The sequence below is a fragment of the Sapajus apella genome, unplaced genomic scaffold (genome assembly GCF_009761245.1).
Source record: "Sapajus apella isolate SASKATOON/1434 unplaced genomic scaffold, GSC_monkey_1.0 scaffold22, whole genome shotgun sequence".
NCBI lineage: Eukaryota > Metazoa > Chordata > Mammalia > Primates > Cebidae > Sapajus > Sapajus apella.
In genome coordinates, this window is record NW_022436962.1 from 8,733,565 (window position 1) to 8,759,167 (window position 25,603).

At 43.5% G+C, this 25,603-nt stretch overlaps 1 protein-coding gene across 4 annotated transcripts in view; it reads right to left on the reverse strand.

The window, feature by feature from the left end:
• Positions 1-1,318: 1,318 nt before the first annotated feature.
• DSTYK (dual serine/threonine and tyrosine protein kinase) overlaps positions 1,319-25,603 on the reverse strand; it is a 67,203-nt gene continuing 42,918 nt past the window's right edge. For 3 of the 4 annotated variants that reach the window (XM_032288944.1, XM_032288943.1, XM_032288946.1), the window contains exons 3-13: positions 22,741-23,410; positions 17,143-17,375; positions 16,669-16,752; positions 15,789-15,965; positions 15,277-15,406; positions 14,117-14,273; positions 13,569-13,701; positions 10,618-10,731; positions 4,775-4,889; positions 2,609-2,743; positions 1,319-2,158 (exon numbers count right to left, since the gene is read on the reverse strand). In XM_032288944.1, the coding sequence (XP_032144835.1) occupies positions 1,971-2,158; positions 2,609-2,743; positions 4,775-4,889; positions 10,618-10,731; positions 13,569-13,701; positions 14,117-14,273; positions 15,277-15,406; positions 15,789-15,965; positions 16,669-16,752; positions 17,143-17,375; positions 22,741-23,410 (2,136 nt within the window). In that variant the 3' untranslated portion in view covers positions 1,319-1,970. The remainder of the gene's footprint in view (positions 2,159-2,608; positions 2,744-4,774; positions 4,890-10,617; positions 10,732-13,568; positions 13,702-14,116; positions 14,274-15,276; positions 15,407-15,788; positions 15,966-16,668; positions 16,753-17,142; positions 17,376-22,740; positions 23,411-25,603) is intronic. The other variant, XM_032288945.1, reaches the window with a different exon arrangement.

Genomic DNA, 25,603 nt, shown 5'->3' on the forward strand with positions numbered 1-25,603 from the left:
GTCTTGCTCTGTTGCCCAGGCTGGAGTGCAGTGGCGTGATCTTGGCTCACTACAACCTCCACCTCCCAGGTTCAAGTGATTCTCCTGCCTCAGACTCCCAAGTAGCTGGAACTATAGGCACGTGCCACCATGCCTGGCTAATTTGCAACTCATCCTATATACCCACCCCGGGACCCATTTTACAAACTCTGCGGCTGGACGCAGGGGCCAGACCACAGTTATTGGGGATTAGGCAGATGGAGGGAGGCTACTCACTTCCACTGTCTACTCCTTTGTCTACCTGTTTTTCTGAATCTAATGGACCAGTTTGGCTGAGGAAGGCTTGAAGTGAAGTGCATCTGAGATTCACCAGTATTTAAATTGTTCCCTTCCTCTGCCTAGAATCAGAATTTCTCTCCTCAAGCACGTCATGAGGAACTCTCCAAAAGACCACCCACCTGCCTCCCACCTTTCAGGGAAGCTTCCCAGACACTGGTGCACAGGGGTGAGGTGCACACACAAAGAACTACCAGAGGAGGGTTTTTCTCTTGCTTCTGGTTCTTTTCTTCTAAGAGATTATATTTAAAATAAAAGTAAAAAGAAGGAACAAATTGCAGGAGAAACCTTGGTTAAAAAGCTCATTAATGAAGTTTTTAAAATGTCAGTGTGTTAGATTCAAACACAAAAAATTTCTGATTGTGTTAAGTTTTGAAAAAAAAGCTGGTTTTCTTCCAGGCCATGGCCTCCAATCATCTCCCACCTCTCAGGTCTCACCCAAATACTTCTCACTGGGTTGGTTTTACTCAGACACTCACTCCTAAGTACCATGTTATCTGGAGCTTTCCCACGTTGAGATGAAAAAAGGTAAACAAAAGAAAAGACCGAAAGGTAAAAGGACAGATTCTGTTCTGGGGTTAGCAGTAACTCCAAATCCAATAACTTCTGTGTGTATGTCTATATATAGAGAGATATATAAACACACACACGTGTATATACATATACACAAACACATATGCACACATGTTTTAAACCTTTTTTTTTTTTTTTTGAGATGGAGTCTTACCCTGTTGCCCAGGCTGGAGTGCAATGGCACGATCTTGGGTCACTGCAGCCTCTGCCTCCCAGGATCAAGCGATTCTCCTGCCTCAGCCTCCTGAGTACCTGGCACTACAGGCACCTACCACCATGCCCGGCTAGTTTTTTGTATCTTTAGTAGAGACGGGGTTTCACCATGTTGGCCAGGCTGGTCTTGAACTACTGATTTCATGATCTGCCCACCTCAGCCTCCCAAAGTGCTGGGATTACAGGCATGAGCCACCGCGCCCGGTTTTCTCTCTCTCTCTTTTCAGGGCCTCTTGGTGATGTAACAGAAACCAGGGATATGTGGTCCTATAAATGTAAACACACTGGCACTATGAGGAACAGATAGCTCTGTTTCTAGCTCCCTCACTGGGGCTTCTGACCATTGCAACCTGAGATCCCTGGCTGTGGGCAGCAGAATCCAGACATCCACAAGTTATTGTTTTTATCCCTATGTTTTCATAATCCCGGAACTAAGCTCAAATTTTCTGAGTCCTGACTAAACTATTCCTAGCTAGAGCCAAAATCATGAGAATGAGACTTTCTAACACTATTGCCACTGCAGTGTCCCGCTTGTTGTCTTAGAAGCATATACAGTGAATAGACCATGGTAACATCTGCCTCCTTTTCATTTGTGAGGCCAGAACATCACATTCCTCGGCTTTTACACATCTTAGACACTTTTTTGCTAAAGGGATAGCTTGGGGCTTCAGTGAGCTGCTGAATATGCTCAGTCATCCAACTCTTCACTGTCCAGGAGTCATCCCTGCCTGGGAAGGTTTCAAGCTTCCCAGCAAGCACCAGTTCCCTTGGGAGTGTGTCCTATAGTGAATAAATGTCAAATTCTCCCCATGGCCAAAAGGTGAGGGGGAAGGAAAGAAAGAGAAAGTGAAAGAGAAAGGTCTTTGCTTTCAAGTAGAATCATCTAGTCCTCTGTTTGGCTGCTCAGAATTGGACTTGCAAAGTCTGTCCATGATGCCCTGGAGCATAGGCTGGACAATGCCCAAGAGAGGCCTCTTCAAGGGGTCGCCATCCCAACAGGCTTCCATCAACTGCCAGCACTCCTCATCAAACACAGGAAGACGTTCTGGGCGAGCCCCTAGAGAAAGGAGCATGGAAACAAGACCACAGTGAGAGGGACCCGGCACAACAGAGGCATGACCAGCTCAAAGGCTGACTTCCCAGACGGGCTCAGGATACTAAAGAATACAAGGAGTTTTGGCTTCAATTGCAAACATCTAGGTTAGAACCTAACGGTAAGAGTGATTTAAAAAAAAAAAAAGGAAGAAGAAAAACTGGAACACATTGGCATATGAAGTTGAAGAATCAGAAATTTTTTTACAAAAGACTTTTTGAGATAGTTCAATAGAGAGTTGCCTGGATGCAAAGGTTCACTTAAATATCTTTTTTGGATTCATGACAGTTTAAATACGTCTATGGCCTTGCTACGGAGTAGCCAGAAAGGATGACAGGAGGCCCTGTGACACTGCCTGGGCTCAATCTGGCCTAGCCAGGGGAGTTAGGACAGGGTAGTACTTGTGGCTCTTACCCCTCCGCACATTGTTCCAGAGATGGTCTTTGCTAGCACACCTCTCAAATGCCTCAGGGAGCTTGACAGAGCCTGAGCAGATATACCAGAAAAGAATTCCAAAAGCGTAGACATCCACGGAATTATCGTACTTCCCTGATGGCAAGAAAGCATGAAACATAATGAGCCACGGAAAGGCAGGCAGCAGCATCCACACCACCTTGCCTCAGTAGAGGTTTAGCTTTTCCCAAAGCTTTTAACATCTATTATCTCTCAGTAACAACCCTGCCAGGTAGGCAGGCCACATTTATAACGCCCATTTCATAATACAATCAACTAAGACATTGGGAGGCCACAGCACAATACTAAGAGAGCCAAACCTAGAACTTGACAAAGGAGAAGGAAAATAAGGCCTTTCATTCTGCTAGGACAGTCAAAAAGATTAATCCCAAAAGGTCATATTAGGAAAATAAAGTTGGGAATATAGGTGGGTAGGTATGTTGGAACCAGAATATGATTATTTTTAAAGTCAGACAGAAGAGTCTGGATTCAGTAGCAGCAGGAAGTCAATTAGGTTTTAGAGTAGGAGGTGACATGAAGAATACAATATTTTAGAAAGATGATTCTGACAGCAATAGGGTGGACTGCAACAGAAACAATAAAAGGAATTTAAGTATGAAGTAGCCAAAATAGAATAATAGCAGTGGGATTAGAAAGTTTTTTTTTTTAAAAAGTAAATCTAGAGAAAGAAAAATGAAGACAGTCTACTTGGGTCAGATATAGAGCACGACTACAGCTGTCTCGCTATCACATAATCCTTACATGTATCACCCAGTGAAGGGCTGGGGGAAGACTGGTACATGAAATGAAAGAAATTTAAATATATCGCTAATTTTAACTCTTACCAGTACTAATAACTGACCAGGGATTATCTTCCTCTCTTCCCTGGCAATGGAACAATCATTCCCATCACTTGGGCTCAAAACCTTGGAGTCATCTTTCGGTCATTCTTTTCTGTTCACTAACCATATCAAGTTAGCACCAAACTCTTGCCCATTCTTCCTCTGAATTAATCTCGAGTTTCTCACATTTGTTTGTTTCAGCACTAATACCAGCTTAATCTTGGATGCAACCATAGAAGACCAGCTATCTGGTCTTCTAACCTTGGTTCTTCCCAGTCAAAGCATCTTTACCTACTGTTGCTAAGCTCATCTTCATAAACGTTTTCCTTTCTCCCCTACTCAAAAGCTCGGTAGTGCCTTAAGTCTTGCACAACAAGCCTTGATTCTTTTGTGGGAATTTCAAGCTCAATATATTTTTATCTCCAACCTTGTTTGCTACTATTCCCCAATGGATTTCTTTCATGTCATGCTTATTTCTATTCTGTGATTTTCCTCATTATTTCCCCTTCTTTAGCTTCTAGAATTTTCTCTCCTTCATGCTACAGTGTTGTACTATGGTGACAGAACATCTTAGACTTAAATCACAGCTCCATTACATTTTAGCTCAATGTTTTTGGGAGTATGTTTCTTCATCAATCTGGTCTCAACTTTATCCATTAAATGGACATAAAAATCCATCATTATCACAGAACTAAACAAACTATATGAAAAATCTACCCATACTACCTAGCTCAAGGTATATACTTAATAAGTTCCCTTCCGACCTACTAGTTTCCCAGATCTGACTCAAATTCTACTCAAAATCTCACCTCCATCACAAAACCACCAAACATGTCCACCTTCATTTATTCCTTCTCTAAACACCAACAGCACATTATATAGCAGTTTATTTAGCACCTAATCACACACTGTGTTGTACTGCTTCCTATTTTTACCTCTCAATATGTCTCTATGCCAACTATAAGCTCTTTAATGATAGAGGGCAACTCCTATTACACAGGAGTTATTCAGTCAATACTTTGTGATTAGATAATTGGCTGATTGTGGCAGTAACAACCCAGAGGGATGTCCAAATGATGACTCCCATTTGCACTTTTTCTTTCTTATTCCTTTACCTCTTCACTTTCCCCTCTACTTGCCTTAGGTAGGTCTCCCTGATCTAGTTTCTCCCTTGCCTGTACTAGACCTGCCAGTAGTGATTGTGAAAACTAGCTCAAGGGGTGGTACTCAGGATGAAAGTAATAATATGCCCTGCCCAGACCCACTGCCTGCCCTCCAGCCTTACCTGTGAAAAGTTCAGGGGCCATATGGATTGGTGTCCCCACAATGCTGCCTGACATCATGGCCTCTGGCTTGCAGAATCCTAAGTCAGTGATCTTGGCACGGTTCTGCTTGTCTAGCTGCCAACAAAGCAGGGCAAGAGTCACCTTGTTTTTGATCTGCACACAGCACTGCTGCATACCCAAGCTCAAAGGTAGGTACCTCAAAGTAGGATTATGATCTGAAAAATGAGTTGTCAGGTGATTTCATCCTTGTGCAAACACCAGACTGTGCTTACACAAACCTAGGTGGTATACCTGCTATACCCCTAGGTGATATATTAATAGGATGGTCTTTTGCTAGTAGACTACAAACCTGTACAGAGTGTTACTGTACTGAATACCACAGGCAACAGTAACAGTGGTATTAGTGTATCTAAACATACTTAAACATAGAAAAGGTACAGTAAAAATATGATATAAAAGATAAAAAATGGTATGCCTGTAGAGGGCATTTACAATGAATGGAGCTCCCAGAAGTGGAAACTGCTCTGGGTGAGTCAGTGAGTGAGAGGTGAGTGTGAAGGCCTACGACATTATTACTACAGGCTTTATAAACACTGTACATTTAGACTACACTTAATTTATTTTTTAAAGTATTTTTCTTTTCTTTTCTTTTTTTTAAACAGAGTCTTGCTCTGTTGCCAGGCTGGAGTACAGTGGTATGATCTCAGCTCATTACAACCTCCCCGTCCCAGGTTTGAGCGATTCTTCTGCCTCAGTCTCCTAAGGAGTTGGGACTACAGGCGTGCATCACCATGCCCAGCTAATTTTTGTATTTTTAGTAGAGACAGAGTTTCACTATGTTGGCCAGGATGGTCATGATCTCTTGACTCTGTGATCCACCCGCCTCGGACTCCCAAAGTGCTGGGATTACAGTCATTGTGCCCGGCCAAAATTTTTTCTTCAATAATAAATCAACCTCCACTTACTGTAATTTTACTTTATAAACTTTTTTATTTTTTAAGCTTTTTGTTTAACCCTTTTATAATAAACACTTAGCTTATAACACAAGCACACTGTATAGCTGTACAAAAATATTGCATTTATTTATATCTTTATATCCTTATTCTATAAGCTTTTCCCTTTTTTTTTTTTTTTTTTTTTTTCAGAGACAGGGCTGTGCTCTGCCTTCCAGGCTGGAGTGCAGTGGCACAATCATAGCTCAAGGCAGCCTTGAACTTTTGGCTCAATGGATCTTCGCACCTTGGCTTCCTAAGCAGCTAAGACTACAGTTGTGTGCCATCATGCCTGTCTAATTTTTTGATTTTTAGTAGAGATGGGGTCTTTCTCTGTTTTCCAGGCTGGTTATAGGCTTTTTTTCCTATTTTTAATTTTTTTTTTCCATTTATTTTATTGCATTTTAGGTTTTGGGGTTTTAATTTTTTTTTTTTAACTTTTAAAACTCTTTTGTTAAGAACTGAAACACGGACTTATTAGCCTAGGCCTGCATGGGGTCAGGATCATCCATATCACTGTCTTCCACCTCTACATCCTGTCCCACTGGAAGGTCTTCAGGGACAACAACACACATGGAGCTGTCACTTCCTATGATACCAACACCTTCTTCTGGAATTTGTCCTGAGATCCTGCTCGAGGCTGTCCTTACTGGTTTATATATTTACCATACCATACCTTTTATTGTTATTTTAAAGTATCTAAAAAGCATAAAAAGATTAAAAGTACAGTAAATATATAAACCAGTAACATAGCTGTTTCTTATCAAATATTATATACTGTACATAATTGTGCTATACTTTATTGTTATTATTTTTTTTAAATAGAGATGGGGTTTCACCATATTGGTCAGACTGGTCTTGAACTCCTGACCTCAGGTGATCCACCCACCTCGGCCTCCCAAAGTGCTGAGATTAGAGGCGTAAGCCACCTCACCCAGCCCTGTGCTGTATTTTTATACCAGTAGCTTTGTTCACACCAGCATCACCACACATGGGTATTTCACTGTGCTGCAACATTATGTCAGCTGTTTTTGAGATGGAGTCTTGCTCTGTCTCCCAGGCTGGAGTGCAGTGGTGCGATCTCAGCTCACTGCAACCTCTGCCTCAGCCTCCTGAGTAGCTGGGACTACCGGCACCCAACACCACACCCTGGCTAAATTTTGTATTTTTAGTAGAGATGGGGTTTCACCATGTTGGCCAGGATGGTCTCGATCTTCTGACCTCGTGATCCACCTGCCTCAGTCTCCCAAAGTGCTGGGATTACAGGCGTGAGCCACTGCGCCCAGCCCCATTATAATCTTAAGGGACTATATCGTATATGTGGGCTCACTGACCAAAATGTCATTATGCAATGCATGACTGTACTTCATAAATCCTGCCACCAACCTTCCTGTCTCCAGGTTCATTTCCATTACAGGTTGAGTATCCCTTATCTGAAAGGCTTGGAACCAGAAGTGTTTTGAATTTCAATTTTTTTTTTCCAGATTTTGGAATATATGCATCATACTTGCTGATTCAGCATCTCTAATTAAAAATCCAAAATCCAAAATGTTCCAGTGAGCATTCCCTTTGAGGGTCATGTCACTGCTCAGAAAGTTTCAGATTTAGGAGCATTTTGGAGTTCTAATTTTTGGATTAGGAATATTCAACCTGTACTGTCTTCCTCCCCACTCTGTGAGCAACATGAGGGCAAGGACTGCCGTTTTCATCTTTGTATCCCCAGTGCTTAATGCAGTGCCCGGTACATATGAAGATCCTAACAAACCCTGGAAGAATGAAGAAGTATAGGTCCATGGAAGGACACCAGTGAAACACTTCAGCTCCTGCCCCTCCTCCCAACCTTAGGGCAGAAAGTTGAGGTCTTCCAGTCAGCTGAGGAGAGTTTCCTAAAGTCCCTGTAGTTTCCTTTCCTAGGTTGAAGAGAATCTCTAAGTCTGTCTAATTTGGCTACTGATTAGCCTGTTAGGTTTCAGCTGTCAATTTTAGGGAGATCTTTCCCTTCCCCTAAATTGCTGCCATCTTTATACATCACTTAAGTACTGCCAGAAACAACTGAATGATCACTTCCCTTTCCACCATGATTGTAAGCTTCCCGAGGTCTCTTGAGCCCTGTGGAACTGTGAGTCAATTAACCTTCTTTCCTTTATAAGTTACCCAGTCTCAGGTATGTCTTTATTAGCAACGTGAGAATGGACTAATACAATAAATCAGTACCAAGAGTGGGCTGCTGCAGTAAGGATACCTGAAATTGTGGAAGCGACTTTGGAACTGGGTAACAAGCAGAGGCTGGAACAGTTTTGAGGGCTCAGAAGACGACAGGAAAATGTGGGAAAGTTTGAAACTTCCTACAGTTTCCAACTTTGTTCAGTTGAATGGATTTGACCAAAATGCTGATAGTGAGATGGACAATGATGCCCAGGCTAAGGTGATCTCAGATGAAGATGAGGAACTTGTTGGGAACTGGAGTAAAGGTCACTCTGGCTATGCAAAGAGACTGGAGGCATTTTGCCCCTGCCATAGAGATCTGTGGAACCTTGAACTTGAGAGAGATGACTTAGGATATCTGGTGGAAGAAATTTCTAAGCAGCAAAATGTTCAAGCAGAGCACTAAAGTTTGGAATATTTGCAGCCTGACAATGTGATAGAAAAGAAAACCTATTTTCTAGCTGGGCATGGTTGCTCACTCCTGTAATCCCAGCACTTTGGGAGGCCGAAGTGGGTGGATCACCTGAGGTCAGGAGTTCGAGACCAGCCTCGCCAACATGGCGAAACCCCACCTCTACTAAAAATACAAAAGTTAGCCGGGCATGGTGGCAGGCACCTGTAATCCCAGCTACTTGGGAAGCGAAGGGAGAAGAATTGCTTGAACCAGAGAGGTGGAGGTTACAGTGAGCCAAGATTGCACATTGCACTCTAGCCTGGGGAATAAAGTGAGACTCCATCTCAAAAAGAAAAAAAGAAAAGCTATTTTCTGAGGAGAAATTCAAGCCCACTGCAGAAATTTGCATAAGTAATGAGGAGCTGAATGTTAATCACCAAGACAATGGGGAAAATATCTCCAGGGCATGTCAGAGACCTTCACAGTAGCCCCTACTATGACAGGCCTAGAGGTTTAGAAGGGAAAAGTGGTTCTGTGGGCTGGGCCCAGGGCCCCCCTACTCTATGTAGCCTCAGGACATGGTGTCCTGCATCCCAGCTGCTTCAGTTCCAACTATGGCTAAAAGGGGCCAATATATAGCTCAGGCTGTTGCTTCAGAGGGTGCAAGCCCCAAGTCCTGGCAACTTACAGGTGGTTTTGGGCCTGCAGGTGCACAGAAATCAACAACTGAGGTTTGTGAACCTCCACCTAGATTTCAGAGGATGTATGGAAATGCCTGGATATCCAGACAGAAGTTTGCTGCAGGGGTGGAGCCCTCAGGGAGAACCTCTGCTAGGGCAGTGTGGAAGGGAAATGTGGGGTTGGAGCCTCCACAGAAAGTCCCCACTAGGACACTGCCTAGTGGAGCTGTGAGAGGAAGGCCACTGTCCTCCAGCACCCAGAATGGTAGATCCACCCACAACTTGCACCATGTGCCTAGAAAAGCCAAAGACACTCAATGCCAGTCCATGAAAGCAGCCAGGAGGTGGGCTGTACCCTGCAAAGCCACAGGGGTGGAGATGCCTAAGACCATGGGAGCCCACCTCTTGCATCAGTGTGCCCTGGATGTGAGACATGGAATCAAAGGAGATCATTTGAGAACTTTAAGGTTTAATGACTGCCCTATTGGACTTCAGACTTGCATGGGGCCTGTAGCACCTTTGTTTTGGCCAGTTTCTCCCATTTGGAATGGGTATATTTACCCAATGCCTGTACCCTCATTGTATGTAGAAAGTAACTAACTTGCTTTTGATTTTACAGGCTCACAGACAGAAGGGACTTGCCTTGTCTCAGATGAGACTTTGGACTTGGACTTTTGAGTTAATGCTGGAATGAGTTAAGACTTTGGAGAACTGTCGGGAACGCATGATTTTGTTTTGAAATGTGAGGACATGGCCAGGCACGGTCATGCCTGTAATCTCAGCACTTTGGGAGGCCAAGGCAGGTGGATCACCTGAGGTCAGGAGTTCAAGACCAGCCGGACCAACATGGAGAAATGCTGTATCTACTAAAAATATAAGAGCCGAGTGTGGTGGTGCACGCCTGTAATCCCAGCTACTCAGGAGGCTGAGGCAGGAGAATCACTTGAATCCAGGAGGCAGAGGTTGTGGTGAGCTGTGATCATGTCATTGCACTCTAGCCTGGGCAACAAGAGTGAAACTCCGTCTCAAAAAAAAAAAAAGAAAAGAAAAGAAAAGAATGTGAGGACATGAGATCTGGGAGTGGTCAGGGACAGAAAAATAAGGTTTGGCTGTGTCCCCACCCAAATCTCATCTTGAATTGTAGTTCCCATAATACCCATGTGCCATGGGAGGGACCCAGTGGGAGGTAATTTAATCATGGGGGAGGCCACCCTCATGCTGTTCTCATGATAGTGAGTTCTCATGAGATCTGATGGTTTTGTTAAGGGGCTTTACCCCCTTTTATTTAGTACTTCTCCTTGCTGCTGCCATGTGAAGAAGAATGTATTTGCTTCCCCTTCTGCCAAAATTGTAAGTTTCCTGAGGCCTCTCCAGCCCTGTGGAACTATGAGTCAATTAAACCTCTTTCTTTTATAAATTACCCAGGCTTGGGTATATCTTTATTAGCAGCATGAGAATGGACTAATACACTTTCTGTGTGGACTTTTCTTAGGACCAAACTTACATTTACCCTCCAAAATTACTCAGCCACAGAGGTAGGGTATAATCTTGGGGAAACAGCTCTTACTTACCAGCACATTTTTCAGTTTGATATCACGATGGACAAGTCCCTGGCTGTGCAGGAAGCGGATTCCCTCCACCACATCTAGTGCTATCTGCAAACGTGTCTCCAGGGTCAGCCCAGCCTTGGGGAGACAAAAGAGCTTACTTGTCATGATAAGGCAACTCCTCAATTCAACTTGCTTGAACCAACTGAGACTTCTTTCTGTGGGGAACTAAAAGACTGACTGTGCTAGAGCACATGAGGACAGAAAAGTGAATTTTTAAAAAGGGGAAGAGCTGGCACAGTGGCTTATGCCTGTAACCCAGCACTTTTGGAGGCCAAGGCGGACGGATCACTTGAGGTCAGGAATTTCAAGACCATCCTAGACAACATGGTGAAATCCTGTCTCTACTAAAAAAACAAACAAACAAACAAAAAATTCGTGAGACGTGGTGGCAGATGCCTGTAATCCCAGCACTTGGGAGGCTGAGGCAGGAGAATCACTTGAACCCAGGAGGCAGAGGTTGCAGTAAGCTGAGACGGTGCCACTGAACTCCAACCTGGGCGAAAGGGCAAGGCTCTGTCTCAAAAAAAAGGTGAAGGGAGAAAAAATCAGTTAGGCCAGGGAAGTAGAGGAAAAGCAAGGAAGTGTAAGCTATAAAGGAGACAAAGCCAGATAAAATCCCTTACAGGCTGCAGTTAAGCCAAATGGATAATCTCAAATGTGACGAGCAGATAAAACCAAACGACTAAGGCATGAGCTCATTTCTAACATTTGAACAAATTCTGGAACTGCCCTTAAGGCTCAAAGTGACTATTTCTGGCCAGGCGCGGTGGCTCACGCCTATAATCCCAGCACTTTGGGAGGCCGAGGAAGGTGGATCACGACGTCAAGAGATCGAGACCATCCTGGTCAACAAGGTGAAACCCCGTCTCTACTAAAAATACAAAAATTAGCTGGGCATGGTGGTGCGTGCCTGTAGTCCCAGCGACTCAGGAGGCTGAGGCAGAACTGCTTGAACCCAGGAGGCGGAGGTTGCAGTGAGCCAAGATCACGCCACTGTACTCCACCCTGGGTAACGAGCGAAACTCCGTCTCAAAAAAAAAAAAAAAAAAAAGTGACTATTTCTAGGTCCCTCAGGAAGATTTACTCCCATTGCTTTACAGGGCTGGTTAGCCCAGGTTTCGTTTTCTGGATTCAAATACCAAAATCACTCAGATTACCTCAATTCAGGGTCTCCTGAATACTGGAAAATGTCACATCACTCATTCAAAAGCTCAAAGGATGTTCTCTAGCTCACTTGTGGAAATGCATCAGACAATGCTTAACTCCTCTGAAATGAAGAGAGAGAGCTGCTTGGAGAGTCACTTTCTTCATCGTATTGAATCCTCATGACTCTGGGAGCCATCTCTAAAGTTTCCTCCGCCCTAATTCCAGAAGCCTCCATACAGCCTGGTCCAGGAGGAATCTGTGAGAAGTGATCTACCCAGAACTCTGAGGACAGCTTTTCTCTCCTTCTACTCAGCTCCTATGTAGGGAACAGACAAAAGAAACCTCTCTAATTCACTCTTGGTGGTGGTTTCAAATACGGGAAACTCAACATTCAACTGAGGGTTTCACCTTCACTCAAATAAAATCCTTCAGTATCTTCTCATTGTCTATAACGGAATTTGAGTTCTATGGAAATTCTTAACATTTTGGGCCTTGTATAATTTATTCCCAACATCTCTTTGCACATTATGTCTCCTGATTCCCAAAATGAACCAGCTGCTCCGGTCCCAGTGTCCTTACCAGCCTTCGAATGCTCTAGGCATTAGGCTGTTCCTTCCCCCAGCTATGGCCTCTTTCTTCCAACTGCCCAAATTCTACCCATAATAGTATATTTGTCAAACTCAAACTCCACATCTTCCTGAAATGGTCGCTGACTACAGTTCTCTTAATAGTGCCTGTCAATTATACCTTCTAATATCCTCTAATGGTGCTTAATGAAAGACCTTGTACACAGCAGTCACTAATAAATATCTGTTGACTAAACAACAAAAACTAGCTTTATCCTCTTAGAGCAAAAATGAGAAAGAAGAGCAGAGTTACAGGAAGCTATACTGCTCTTCGGAGGAGTTTAGGTTTTTACTACCACCACAGGGGTCCGAGTGGTGAATGACAGTATTCTGGATATATAACGAGGTGAAAATAGGTTCTGAGTAATCTTTAAAAATTTTTTTATTTTTATTTTTAGAGATGGGGTCTTACTTTGTCACCCAGGCTAGGCTGTAGTGGCATGATCAGAGCTCACTGCAGTCTCGGCCTCCTAAGCTCAAGAGATCCTCTCACCTTAGCCCCCTTGAGTAGCTAGGACTACAGGTATAAGCCACTACACTCAGCTAACTTTTAAATTTTTTTTTTTTGAGACAGAGTTTCACTCTTGTTGCCCAGGCTGGAGTGCAATGGCTTGAGCTTGGCTCACCAAAACCACTCCCCACTGGGTTCAAGCAATTCTCCTGCCTCAGCCTCCCGAGTAGCTGGAATTACAGACATGTGCCACTATACCTGGCTAATTTTGTATTTTTTAGTAGAAATGGGGTTTCTCCATGTTGGTCAGGCTGGGCTTGAACTCCTGACCTCAGGTGATCTGCCCACCTTGGCCTCCCAAAGTGCTGGGATTACAGGTGTGAGCCACGACACCTGGCCTCTTTTAAATTTTTTGTAGAGAGAGGGTCTCCCTATATTGCCTAGGCTGGTCTCAAACTCCTGGACTCAAGTGATACTCCCACCGTGGCCTCCCCAGGTGCTGGGATTACAGGGGTGAGCCACCATGCCCAGCTGAGAAATCTTTAAGGGTTTTTGGAAAAAAATGAAATAAAGCCTAATTACTCCAACAATCTCTGATGAAAGCTGAAAGCTCTGAATAAACAGGAGGGTGAGAAGCCAGAAGCGAACCCGTGAATTTGGCTGCCAGCTGGATCTTGCTCTCTCCTTACCTTCAGCCCTGTGTAGAGGTCCCGGTGGAGCCGCTCCATAATGAGGAGCACAGCAATGCTGGAGCCACCACCATAGTTGTAGTCGATGACTGAGCCATGGAGATCCACCAATCGCTCATGCTTCGGCAGAGACCTGGTGGGAAGGAAAGAGGTCTGGGCTACAAGGCTAGGGCTCTAATCCTGCATGCCATGACAGTACGTAGGAGACAGGTCCAGAGATAACGGCCCTCAGTGCAGACAGAGGGCCAAGAGCATGGCTTCATCAACAAGGATGAAGAATCCTGGATTCTAAAAACTGATAAGGCTTAAGGACTAAAGAAGAAAGTTAAATGGAATGATGAGTCTGAGACAATAGGATGGTGGGGAAAGAGCAAGCAAAGGCAGTGAAGGCCTTAAAAGGAGCACATGTGTGGGTCAGACACAGAAACACTAGTCCATACCATTTTGAAACCTAAATATAGAGAGACAGTCTTGGTACAAAATCTAAACCAGGCTTTTAGAATCTTCTCTGGATCTTTCCCATAGAGATGAGTGAGACCAGGACTCACCTCATGTAGTGAAACTCCAAAGCCAGATCATTCCAGTGCTTCTCATCTGGAGGGACAACTGATTTGAGGGCACAAGGGAAGTGTCCTCCCCAGTTGTCACACAGGTACACCACACCATACTGGCCCCGGCCCAGTTCCTGTCCCAGTTTAGGTTTACCTGTAAGGTACAGAGACAGAGATAAGGCATGAGGGATGGGAACTTCATGGGCAACCTCTGTAAGATTCTGTTTTTTTTTTTTTTCTGAGACAGAGTCTCACTCTGTCACATAAACAAGAATGCAGTGGGATGATCTCGGCTCGCTGCAACCTCTGCCTCCTCCCTTCTGGGTTCAAGAGATTCTTCTGCCTCAGGCTCCTAACTAGCTGGGAACACACGCATGTGCCACCACATCTGGCTAATTTTTGTAGTTTTGGTAGAGATAGGGTTTTGCCGTGTTGCCCAGGGTGGTCCCGAACTCCTGGGCTCAAGCAATCCACACACCATGGTCTCCCAAAGTGCTTTGACTACAGGCATAAGCCACTGTGCCAGTCCTGTAAGCTTCTTCATTGTGAACCTGTTTTTAGGCCAGGAAGTTGTAATCATGCCCAGGGATAAAATTCTGGTGTCATTCTAAACCAATAGAAAGTAATCTAGATGGTTTAATTCAAATAAACTTTGGTTATATGGGTTTTTTGGGTTTTTTTTTTTTTTTTTTTTTTTGAGACAGAGTCTTGGTCTGTCACCCAGGCTGGAGTGCATTGGTGTGATCTTGGCTTACTACAAGCTCCACCTTCTGGGTTCAAGTGATTCTTCTGCCTCAGCCTCCCGAGTAGCTGGAGTTACAGGCAAGTGCCACCATGCCCAGCTAATTTTGCATTTGAGTAGATGTGGGGTCTCGCCATATTGCCCAGGCTGGTCTTGAACTTCTGAGCTCAGGCAGTCCACCCACCTCAATCTCCCAAAGTGCTAGGATTACAGGTATGAGCCCACCTGGCCTGGTCATGTTATTTAAACTATATAAATAGCAGGAGCAGACTTTAGGAATTCAAAAACATCAGTAAAAGTTTAGGCAGCTTTACAAACAGGAAGCTTTAGACACTGGGATGCTCTGAAGTTGGACATAATAATGTCAGGTATCCTGAACCATCCTCCAATTTATTTATAAGAAAACCAGACTCACGATGAAGCAAGACATCCTGTAAAGAACGGCTTTCCAGAGAAAGGCGGGCCAGGCGGGGGGCATGATCTTTCCGAACCTTCAGCCATAGATCTTCAGTTTTCTCTAACCGGCCTGAGTGGCCAGCTTCTAGCTGGGAGGGAAACAGAAAAAGGACATACGACTTATTAGGTCACTAGCTTCAGCTTCTTCACCTGTTATACAGGGATAACAATATCTACCTCATACAGATAATTTTGAGAATTAAATAAGATACATGTAACATGTTTAGCACAGAGACTGGCACAGAGTGGACTCTCAGTAAATAATAACTTTCCCTCCTGGATACATAACCACATCTATCCACTCTCTGCCTGGACATACCCATTCCCCACCAGTGGACAATCAGATGTCAAACAATTATGAAATAATATGGAAGTTGGAAACTCATATGAAGAGCAGAGAGCAAACTACTCCCATCTGGATGAGGCTCTTCTCTGCTTGATCCAGCTATATCTCCTCTCCTACATACCAACCTGCCGCAAGGAGGCTGCAAAAGCCTCGTGGGAACTATTAAGCCGAGTCCGGAATTGGCTGCAAATGCTCTTGGCCAATTTGGAGGCGCTGAGGCTCTCGATGGCTTCCTGGGCCACCTTCCTTTTCCATTCCAGAGTGATGGCAGGTGGGCTCACCCATGTGATGCGCTGGATGATCTGCCAGGATGAAGACAGCGAGATCACTGAAGCATGAGAGATAAGAACCACTACAAAGACCCAGTGCCCTTCCTTTTCTGGGTTACCCATTCATTAAGATCAGGCTCATAAGATGGGAGCTATGTGAAGTCCAAGGTTCCTTTCCAATTCCATCTACCTCAATATCAGGTCCTAACCCAGAGGAAAGCATCAAAGAACACCAGGCCTAGTCTACGTGCTCACAAACCCTTAATATATTACATTCAGTGCCAGAGAGTGCCTGATAATCTTTCTGAAGTCAGTAAATAACTCTACATAAGAGCCAGATCAAATTCCAGAACAGAAACCACATTCACAGCCTCTGGCAACAACAAAGCCTGGTTCTGAGAAAAGATCTGAGCTGGGAAAAAGAAATATGAAGAGGCTAGTGAGGTAGAGTCTTATGGCTCCATGAAATACCTTTTATTTTTCGTTTTTTTCCATTGTCCACAAACAGCACCCAACATAAAAATCATTTAAACCCAAAACTTTTGGGAGTTAAAGGGGACACTCTTAATAATTATTTGAGACTAGGCATAAACCAGAATTCTCCCAGGGAGGCAAACCAGAACAAATGGCCTCCTTGCCATAACAGAAGATCCTAGATATCTGTTTTCTATTGGGGTCACTAGGATTCTTTTGAGCCAACTAGGGGCTTAGAAACCTTTCTCTAAGTAATCCCTACCTGCTTGATTTGCTCCCACAGCATCCTTGTAACAGATGACCCTGAGTGAAATGTGACTTCAACATGATAGGCAGCATTTAAGATCTGAAAGAGAATGCCAAAGAAAACATGCCCTCAGTAGTGTGGCTATTTCAAAAATGCAATAAATAATATTTATTTCAAGAACACAGTCCAGACTCAGTGTTTCCAAACTTATCCCTCAACATATATGCAGAGTCAACTTACGCTGATTATCTATTTTGTGACTTTTAGGCCCTTCTACCTCACCTTTATATTCATCAACTTAACTGCAATTTACAGCTCACCAATATCTCTCACAGGCAGTGGTCACGTGACAGGAAAACAAAATAAAATTTAAACAAGATTCGCAAGAAACTGAAGGGGAAATTCTTGCCTAATTTGAAGCGTGGGCTTCTGCAGATTGTTTCACGTGTTATCCATGACACGATGTCTTAAAAACCGTTCTTTGTGTACCTGTTTGAGATAATTACTGGTGATGTGAACTGAGACATCCTGAGACTTCTCCAGGCTCTGCAGACATCGTTCCAGGGTTCCGACAAAGCTCTCCCTCAGGTAATCCACTGAGCTGATCAGCTTATTAGCCACTGCCTGATTAAGTCGGGAGATGATGAGTTCCTGGATCTGTCGGATACAGCATTTGATCTCTCTGGTGCCTACTGGTTCTCCATTCTCAGGGACAATGACGTCTATGGAGGCAGAGAAATAAGCTAATTCATTGTGAGGAAGAAGGGGCAGACACACTAAATAAAGGCATCTCCCAAATCCGAACCATGGAACTACTGTGATGATGATGGCTACGAAACGACATTATTTGTTGATGAAGTCTGACTCTCACAATGATCAGGGGTCATTTAAACCTCAACTACTTAATGCAGCTAAGATCCTGGAAGAAGCAATTAAGGCCAGGTGCAGTGACTCACGCCTGTAATTCCAGCACTTTGGGAGGCTGAGGCAGGAGGATTGCTTGAGCCCAGGAGTTCAAGATGAGCTTGGGTAATGTAGTGAGACCTCATCTCTACAAAAAAATCAAAGAATGAGGCAGGAAGAAGGATGGCTTGAACCCAGGAGGTAGAGGCTACAATGAGCAGTGATTATGCCACTGCACTCCCACCTGGGTGATGGGAACGAGTAGCTGGGATTACAGGCACGCACCACCATGCCCAGCTAATTTTTTGTAGTTTTAGTAGAGACGGGGTTTCACCGTGTTGACCAGGATGGTCTCGATCTCTTGACCTCGTGATCCACCCACCTCTGCCTCCCAAAGTGCTGGGATTACAGGCTTGAGCCATCGCGCCCAGCCGAATTTGCTAGCTTTTATGTCACATTTATAGGAGGGGAGGAACAACATTTATGAAGTGCAAACTATTTGAAAGGCACAAAAATAAGGATTTTACACACGTAATCTAATTTCATCTTAATAATTTTGTTAGATGAGTATCATAGATCAGGAAACAACCTCAAAGAGAGGACAACGTGGACATGGGAAGGGGATAGTAGAGTTTGGAAGTAATATAGCCTGCATTTGAACCCAGAGCTCATTATTCCAAATCCTATGATCTTTGCAAAATTTCATGTTCCCTAGAATATTAATAAGAAAAATCCAAGAGTCAGGAATTTTATTCTACGTTTTGTTTTGTTATTCTGAGACAGAGTTTAGCTCTATCGCCCAGGCTGGAGTGCAGTGGCATAATCTCAGCTCACTGCAACCTCTGCCTCCCATGTTCAAGTGATTCTCATGCCTCAGCCTCCCAAGTAGCTGGGATTACAGGCAACCGCCACCACACCCAGCTAAGTTTTGTATTTTTAGTAGAGATGGGGTTTCACCATGTTGGCCAGGCTGGTCTCGAACTCCTGACCTCATGATCTGCCTGCCTCAGCCTCCTAAAGCCCTGAGATTATAGGTTTGAGCCACTGCACCTGGCCAGGAATTTTATTCTAATCAATTACTATATAAATAGAGTAAAACTCAGTTGTCCCCACCATGCCACACTATCTCTTAGGATTAGAGCATCTACTTTGTAAATCAGAGGACAGAAGAACTTCAGAGAAGTCAAACTACTTGCAAAAAGATGTGTTTCTAAAAAGGCACGCTCATGTCTACTGGTGGAAACTTAAATTGGTGCCACTTCTTCAGGGAAAATTTGCCAATATCTATTAAAATGTTGAACTAACCAAGAAAAAAATGCATACCCTTTGATCTAACTATTTTGCTTCTAGAAATTATTTTTCTTGAAATATACCCTTACAAGTCCCAAGATGTCTATGTACAATGATGATGAGTGTAGTACAGTTTGTATTAGCAAAAGAGAAAATAAAAAATAAATAGGCCAGGCACAGTGGCCCATGCCTGTAATCCCAGCACTTTGGGAGGACGAGGTGGGTAGATCACCTGAGGTCAGGAGTTCGAGGCCAGCCTGGCTAACATGGTGAAGCCCTGTTTTTACTAAAAATACTAAAAATTAGCCAGGCGTGGTGGTGTGCACCTGTAATCTCAGCTACTCAGGAGGCTGAGGCAGGAGAATCACTTGAACCTGGGAGGCGGAGGTTGCAGTGAGCTGAAATTGCGCCGCTGCACTCCAGCTTGTGCAACAAGAGCAAAACTCCATCTCAAAAAATAAAGTAAAATAAACAAATAAGCCTGACCAACATGGTGAAACCCTGTCTCTACCAAAAATACAAAAATCAGCCAGATGTGGTGGTGTACACCTGTAGTGCCAGTTACTAGGGAGGCTGAGGTGGAAGGATTGCTTGAACCTGGGAGGTAGAGGTTGCAGTGAGACTAGATCATGCCTCTGCACTCCAGCCTGGGTGACAAAGCAAGATCCTGTATCAAAAAAAAAAAAAAAAATTAAAACCTAAAAACAAACAGTTTAAATGTCCATCAATGACAGGATAGTTCAGTAAATTCAGGCATATCCATTAGAAGACGACAAATTTGTATAAATATTTATGGAATGCCCGCTAAAATACACATTAAATGAAAAAGACAAGTGCAGAGGAACATATGGAGAAGAACTGGATGGCTGGGGGATGGTGTCTTTATTACTCTGAATTAAGTACCATAAATATAGGTTTTATCTTAAAAAACTATAAAGTGTGAATATCATGATACCTAGCACATATGCACTGTCTTTATTTAAAAACAAACAGAAGATAGTAATAGTAATCTGGCTCCACGCTGGCCACAATGGCTCATACCTGTAATCCTAGCACTTTGTGGGGACTGAAGCAGAGGATCACTACCAGCCTAGGTAATATAGCAAGACTTTGTCTCTACAAATAAATAAATAAATAAATAAATAAATAAAATAATCTGGCTTCATAGGATATGAGCTAGCTTGCTTCTAAATCTTCTTCTTCTTGTTTCCACCTAGAACAAAGTAAGAACAATCGACTGCTTTACCATCTGCCCAACCTAGCTGTCCTGACCTCCCTTCATCCTGTGTACTGTGATGCTGGCATTGATGCTCTGGTGTCTTTAATCAAATATTGAGAAGACTTCCTAAGATTTCCACTGCAACTAATACTTCTCAACAACTCCTCCCTGCAGTGGGGAATTCACCAAAGAGGTATCTCTGTTCATCTTTAGAATGACTATAAGAAATTAGGTAATCTACGCTTGCTAAAGTCAACCGTATTTCCTTCATATTTATAAGTGTAACTTAAACTAGATACCACCATTCACACACTCATTGATTCTCCAAAGATGTACTATATACAAGAGTCATTATTTGCAAGGAATATGATGATAAATAAGACACAGATCCTATCCTCTTTTCAACTCTAGGATTTTAGGAGTACATAAATAACTATAATAAAAGACAGAAAGTAAAATATGCCAGAAATAAGTTACAGATGAAATGCTATGGGATTTCAAATGACTGCAATTGTTATTAGCTAAGAAAATCAAAGCAGTGCCAGGTGTGGTGGCTCATGCCTGTAATCCCAGCACTTTTTGGGAGGCTGAGGTGGGAGTATTGCTTGAGGCCAGAAGTTCAAGAGCAGCTTGGCCAACATGGTGAAACCCCTGTCTCTAAAAAAAAAACCAAAACACAAAAAATTAGCCGGATGTGGTGGCATGTGCCTGTAGTCCCAGGTATACCGGGGGCTGAGGCAGGAGGATTGCTTGAGCCCAGGGTACAGTGAGCCACGACTGCATTACTGCACTCCAGTCTGGATGCTAGAGCAAGACCCTGTCTCAAAAATAAAAAAAAGAAGGAGAAAATGAAACAAGACTTCATAAAAAAAATGGCATTAGGGAGACAGGCCCTGAAGGGTAGGTAGGATTTGGAAGTTCACAGACAAATCAAAGATGTTTCAGGTCTAAGGCAGGGTGTTAGTAAAGAAAAAGTAAAGGAAGCGCATGGAGGACAGAAAGAAGTTAAGATTAACTCAAAAAGAAGTTACAGGAAAGTGCATAGTGACAAAATAAGACTGGAAAAGTTGGTAAGGGCTAGGCTTTGGAAGGTCTTTAATACTAGGTGGAAGAGTTAAACTTAGTTTGTAGAAATAGGGAGCCAGGTAAACTGGAGAAAAGGTAAACTGGAGAAAGAAGTCAGAGCGATAACAATAGTTCAGTTAGACTTGAGGAGACAGAACAGAAAAGCACAGGTAGGTATCGAATATGGAAGAAGGTTAATCAAGGCTGGGTGTGATAGCTCACGCCTGTAATCCCAGCACCTTGGAAGGCTTAGGCAAGTGAATCACGAGGTCAGGAGATCGAGACTATCCTGGCCAACATGGTGAAACCCCGTCTTTACTAAAAATACAAAAAATTAGTCAGGTGTGGTGGCGTGTGCCTGTAGTCCCAGCTACTCGGGAGGCTGAGGCAAGAGAATCGCTTGAACCCAGGAGGCGGAGGCTGTAGTGAGCTGAGATCACACCACTGCACTCCAACCTGGGCAACAGAGTGAAACTCCGTTTCTCTCTCTCTCTCTCTCTCTTTCTCTACGTTGTGTATGTGTGTGTGTGTGTGTGTGTGTATGTGTGTGTGTGTGTGTGTGTGTGTGTGTGTGTACATGGCAACTGATTAGACAAGGGAAGACAATTCAAGACCATGCTGAGGTTTTGAAGATGGGTACCAGGAAGAAGGTGGCATCAGTAACTGGAAACATTAAGAAGCAGTAAAGGATGGAAATTAAGAGTATGGGCTCAGGAATCAGACTGTCTGGATTCAAATCCTGCCTCTAATATTTACTAGCTGTGTGACCATGGGCAAATAACTTAACCTTTCTAAACCTTAGTACCTCATCTAGAAAAAGGAAATAAGCAGAATCTACCCAGGGGGGTCATTTTTTTTTAAATACTGATGCTGGGTCCCATGTCAGAAATCCTAAGTCTAGAGTGATCTTTAGTGGTCTTGAGCATCTGTATTTTCAGAAAGCCTCCCAAGAAATTAGGATACCCACAACTGAGACTCTAAAGAGTAACTTGCAAACTATGTCATTTTAATCTTGCATGGAGGTTTATATAGAAGTCAGTATACAAAGTCAGCAGCATCTCAGACACCCAAAGACCTGACCAATCACTTTCACCAAATTTTGTTAGTAGCTATTTGTGAAGAATAGGACTGCCAAAAGGCTAAAAACGCAACTTTAGGAAATCCTCCTGAGCTGGGCTTCAGAAACAGCTTGAAAAGAAACAGACTATGAGATAAAATGAACCAATAAAGAGGCATGAGCCATACTGAAGGAGCAAAGGTTAAAGCACGATTTACTAACATCCTCCAAGCGGCTCTTCTCCAGCTCCACTGGGGGTTGAAGTGGTAGAGACAGAAAGTGGAGATTAGGGAGCTATTAGAATGAATTTACCAAAAGTTGAGCTAATATACTTGGGAAGGAATGCGGGTGAAATCTTCCACAATGATCTCTGAGAGCGAGAGAGCCCATCTTGGCTAAATGGCTTTCAAGTAGGCTCCTGCTGATAACAGTGGGGTAGATGAAATTACCCTGAGATTCCTTTAACCTTAAGAATTAATGTTCTTAATTTCCGGCTAGAAAATCGTTAGAGAATCCTGCATGCCAGCACCCCAGCAAGCTCTCTGGGACATACCTTTAAACTCCATGTTAGTAGCGTCATCCAGAAGTTCCTCCTTCATGGTATTAAGTGTCTCAACAATCATATCCTTCATTTCCTCCTGCTTTCGGTTGGCAATATTCATCAGTGATTCATATAATTCATTCTCCTTTTTTCGAGTATATTCCAGACGTTTGGGAGTGATCTGCAGATCCCGCTGCATGTCAAATGCCTGGTTAATAAAGATGTCAAGGCAGTGGCAATGCACCAGGTTCAGGGCCTTGGCTGCATCCACCAGGCGAGTCTGTAACACCTGGTGAGAAAATGTGCTCAAGTGTCTCAGCTTTTCACTTTGTTCCACCAACATGCTCTGAGCTTTAGTATCCTGGCCAGGAGCCCCACAGTTCCAGTGACTGCTGCTCAGATAGCCCAAGTCAATTAGCTGGTGATAAAGCGGTGATCTTTCACTCTCCGTTCTCCTGGTTGAGGAGTCTATTATCTCTGAGCCCAGTTTCGGCATTTTGAAAAAGAATACAGGAAAGGAGAAATACTTTCGGATTTCCTGAAGCTCTTGCTCATCCCTCTCAGAAAGTTCATCTTTGTGGAGTGCATAGGTTATCACAGGCAAGAAATCATTCACCAGGTCACCCAGAACGTCCACTGTGGGACGGAGGCCTTGGCATGGTGCTACCACAATGTCCACTTCCTGGAAGGGGAAGAGGATCATATCAGCACTTCAGGGTCAGAACCAATCCTTGCCTCCCCAGAGTCCCACACTGAGACCAAAATCCTGATCTACAATGGAACAACTGGACTTCGGTACCCCAGCCATTGATCCACCTTCCTCGGTTACCAACGCTCCCTGGTGCGGCCTATAAAGGCAGGCACTCGTCTAGAGAGTGAAAAAACAAAGAAGTAAAAAGGATAGCAGCCCTTAGCCATTCAGATAAAAAAAAATTTGATCTCTGCCTTCCTTTATTGCTTAGATTTTCCCACTGAGTCCCTCTGATGAAGAATTAAGACAAATAATGGAAGAAAAAGGAATTGTTATGGAAATTATCAGACTGGAAATGAGCTGGCCTGGAGCATTCTTCCCCCTCTTGCCCTCCTCTCACACCTCCCTCCCTGCCATTCAGACCTAACTTCTGAGCATCCTTTAAGTCTCAATGCATATGTTATAACATATCCTTATAGAGCCTTTCCTATTACACAATCCCAACCAAGCACTCTCTACTTCCCTTTTCTTAAGGTTCAACATATTTATAATCCGCTTATTTAAAACCCTTCTTTTCCCTATCTGTCTGCAGACTCTTTGAGGGCAGGGACTGGGTCTATTTTGCTTACTATTATGGCTCCAGTGCCTAGCATGTAGTAAGTCCTAAATACTGTCGAATCAATCAATTAAGCAGCAAACTAAAAGCCAGTTTCACCAAACATTATTACTGTCCTATTCTGAGTCTGTAGGTATCCCAAAGTCTTAGCCACCTAAGTCTAAGTAATACCTTTAGGAATATGATCACTTGGTATGACAGAGACCAACATTTGCCTATCAAATACCTAGCTAGTCTCCATGTTATAAGGGAAGGCAATGTCCTTTACAGATAGGGGTGTCCAAAAAGTGGGTGGGGTTTCCAGGAAGGCCCTTTAGGGTACAGGGGGTGGATTCTACCAGGAAATATGCCCTGTGGCCTTGTCCTTCTTCCTGCTTGGAGCACAGATATGACAGCTAGAACAGCAGTGATCACTCAGCAGCCCTAAGGCAAACCTGAGGGTGGAAGTCAGCACTAAAGATGATGACACCAAAAGAAAGAGGGAGCCTAGGTCTCTGGTGATCACAGAGCTGCCACATCAGCTCTCAGTTACCTAGTTTCAGACTTCTTTTATGCAAGGAAAAAAAAACCACCAAAAACTCTATCTTTAAGTTCCTGAGTTTTTGGTTTTTTAATTTTTGTTTTTTGATGATCTGTTACACACAATTGAACTTGATCCTAACTGAAATACCGAAGCTGCTGAAGTGAGTTTCAAGAATGATCTCTAGACCAGCACAGTGGCTCACGCTTGTAATCCCAGCACTTTGGGCGGCCAAGGCAGGAGGATCATTTGAGGTCAGGAGTTCAAGATCAGCCTGGCCAACATGGTAAAATGCCATCTCTACTAAAAATACAAAGATTAGCTGGGTGTGGTGGTAGGCGCCTGCAGTCCCAGCTACTCCAGAGGTTGAGGCAGAGAATGGCTTGAACCCAGGAGGTAAAGGTTGCAGTGAGCCGAGATCGCTCCACTGCACTCCAGCTTGGGCAACAAAGTGAGACTCTGTCTCGTTAAAAAAAAAGAAACAAGCCTTCCACAGGTCCTTTGCTCAGCCTGCACTTTCCGCTTTGTGTTCTGCTTCTTTCCTGTGAAGGCTGCAGACACACAAGAGCATATGTCCATCTACTGCATCTCCTTCCACTGCAGAGGTTGTTCCTCTGTGCTCCGACATTGTCTACTCGCCTGGCATTCTCGGTATAAACAGTTAACCAGGGACTCACACATATCAATATAGTACCATTGTAGGTACATAGACTCCTGATGTCTTCAGGGTCTGCAAACTCAGAATCAATCCTCCACAGAATTCTAGCATATTTTAGAGTTATAAAAGAACTTAACACAAATATGATCAAGTTTGTGTCCTTAACAGTTATGAGATGAAGAACATTTACTTTATTTGAAGTCTAAAAGATACACGATTTTGTTTCCTTCAGATGAATATTCTGTTTTTATTTCTTACTCTATTTGAACAGTAGGTTTGTTTTGTTTGTTTGTTTATTTACTTATTTATTGAAAGAGAGTCTCACAGATGGAGTCTCACTCTGTCACCCAGGCTGGAGTACAATGGTGCGATCTTGGCATGCTGCAACCT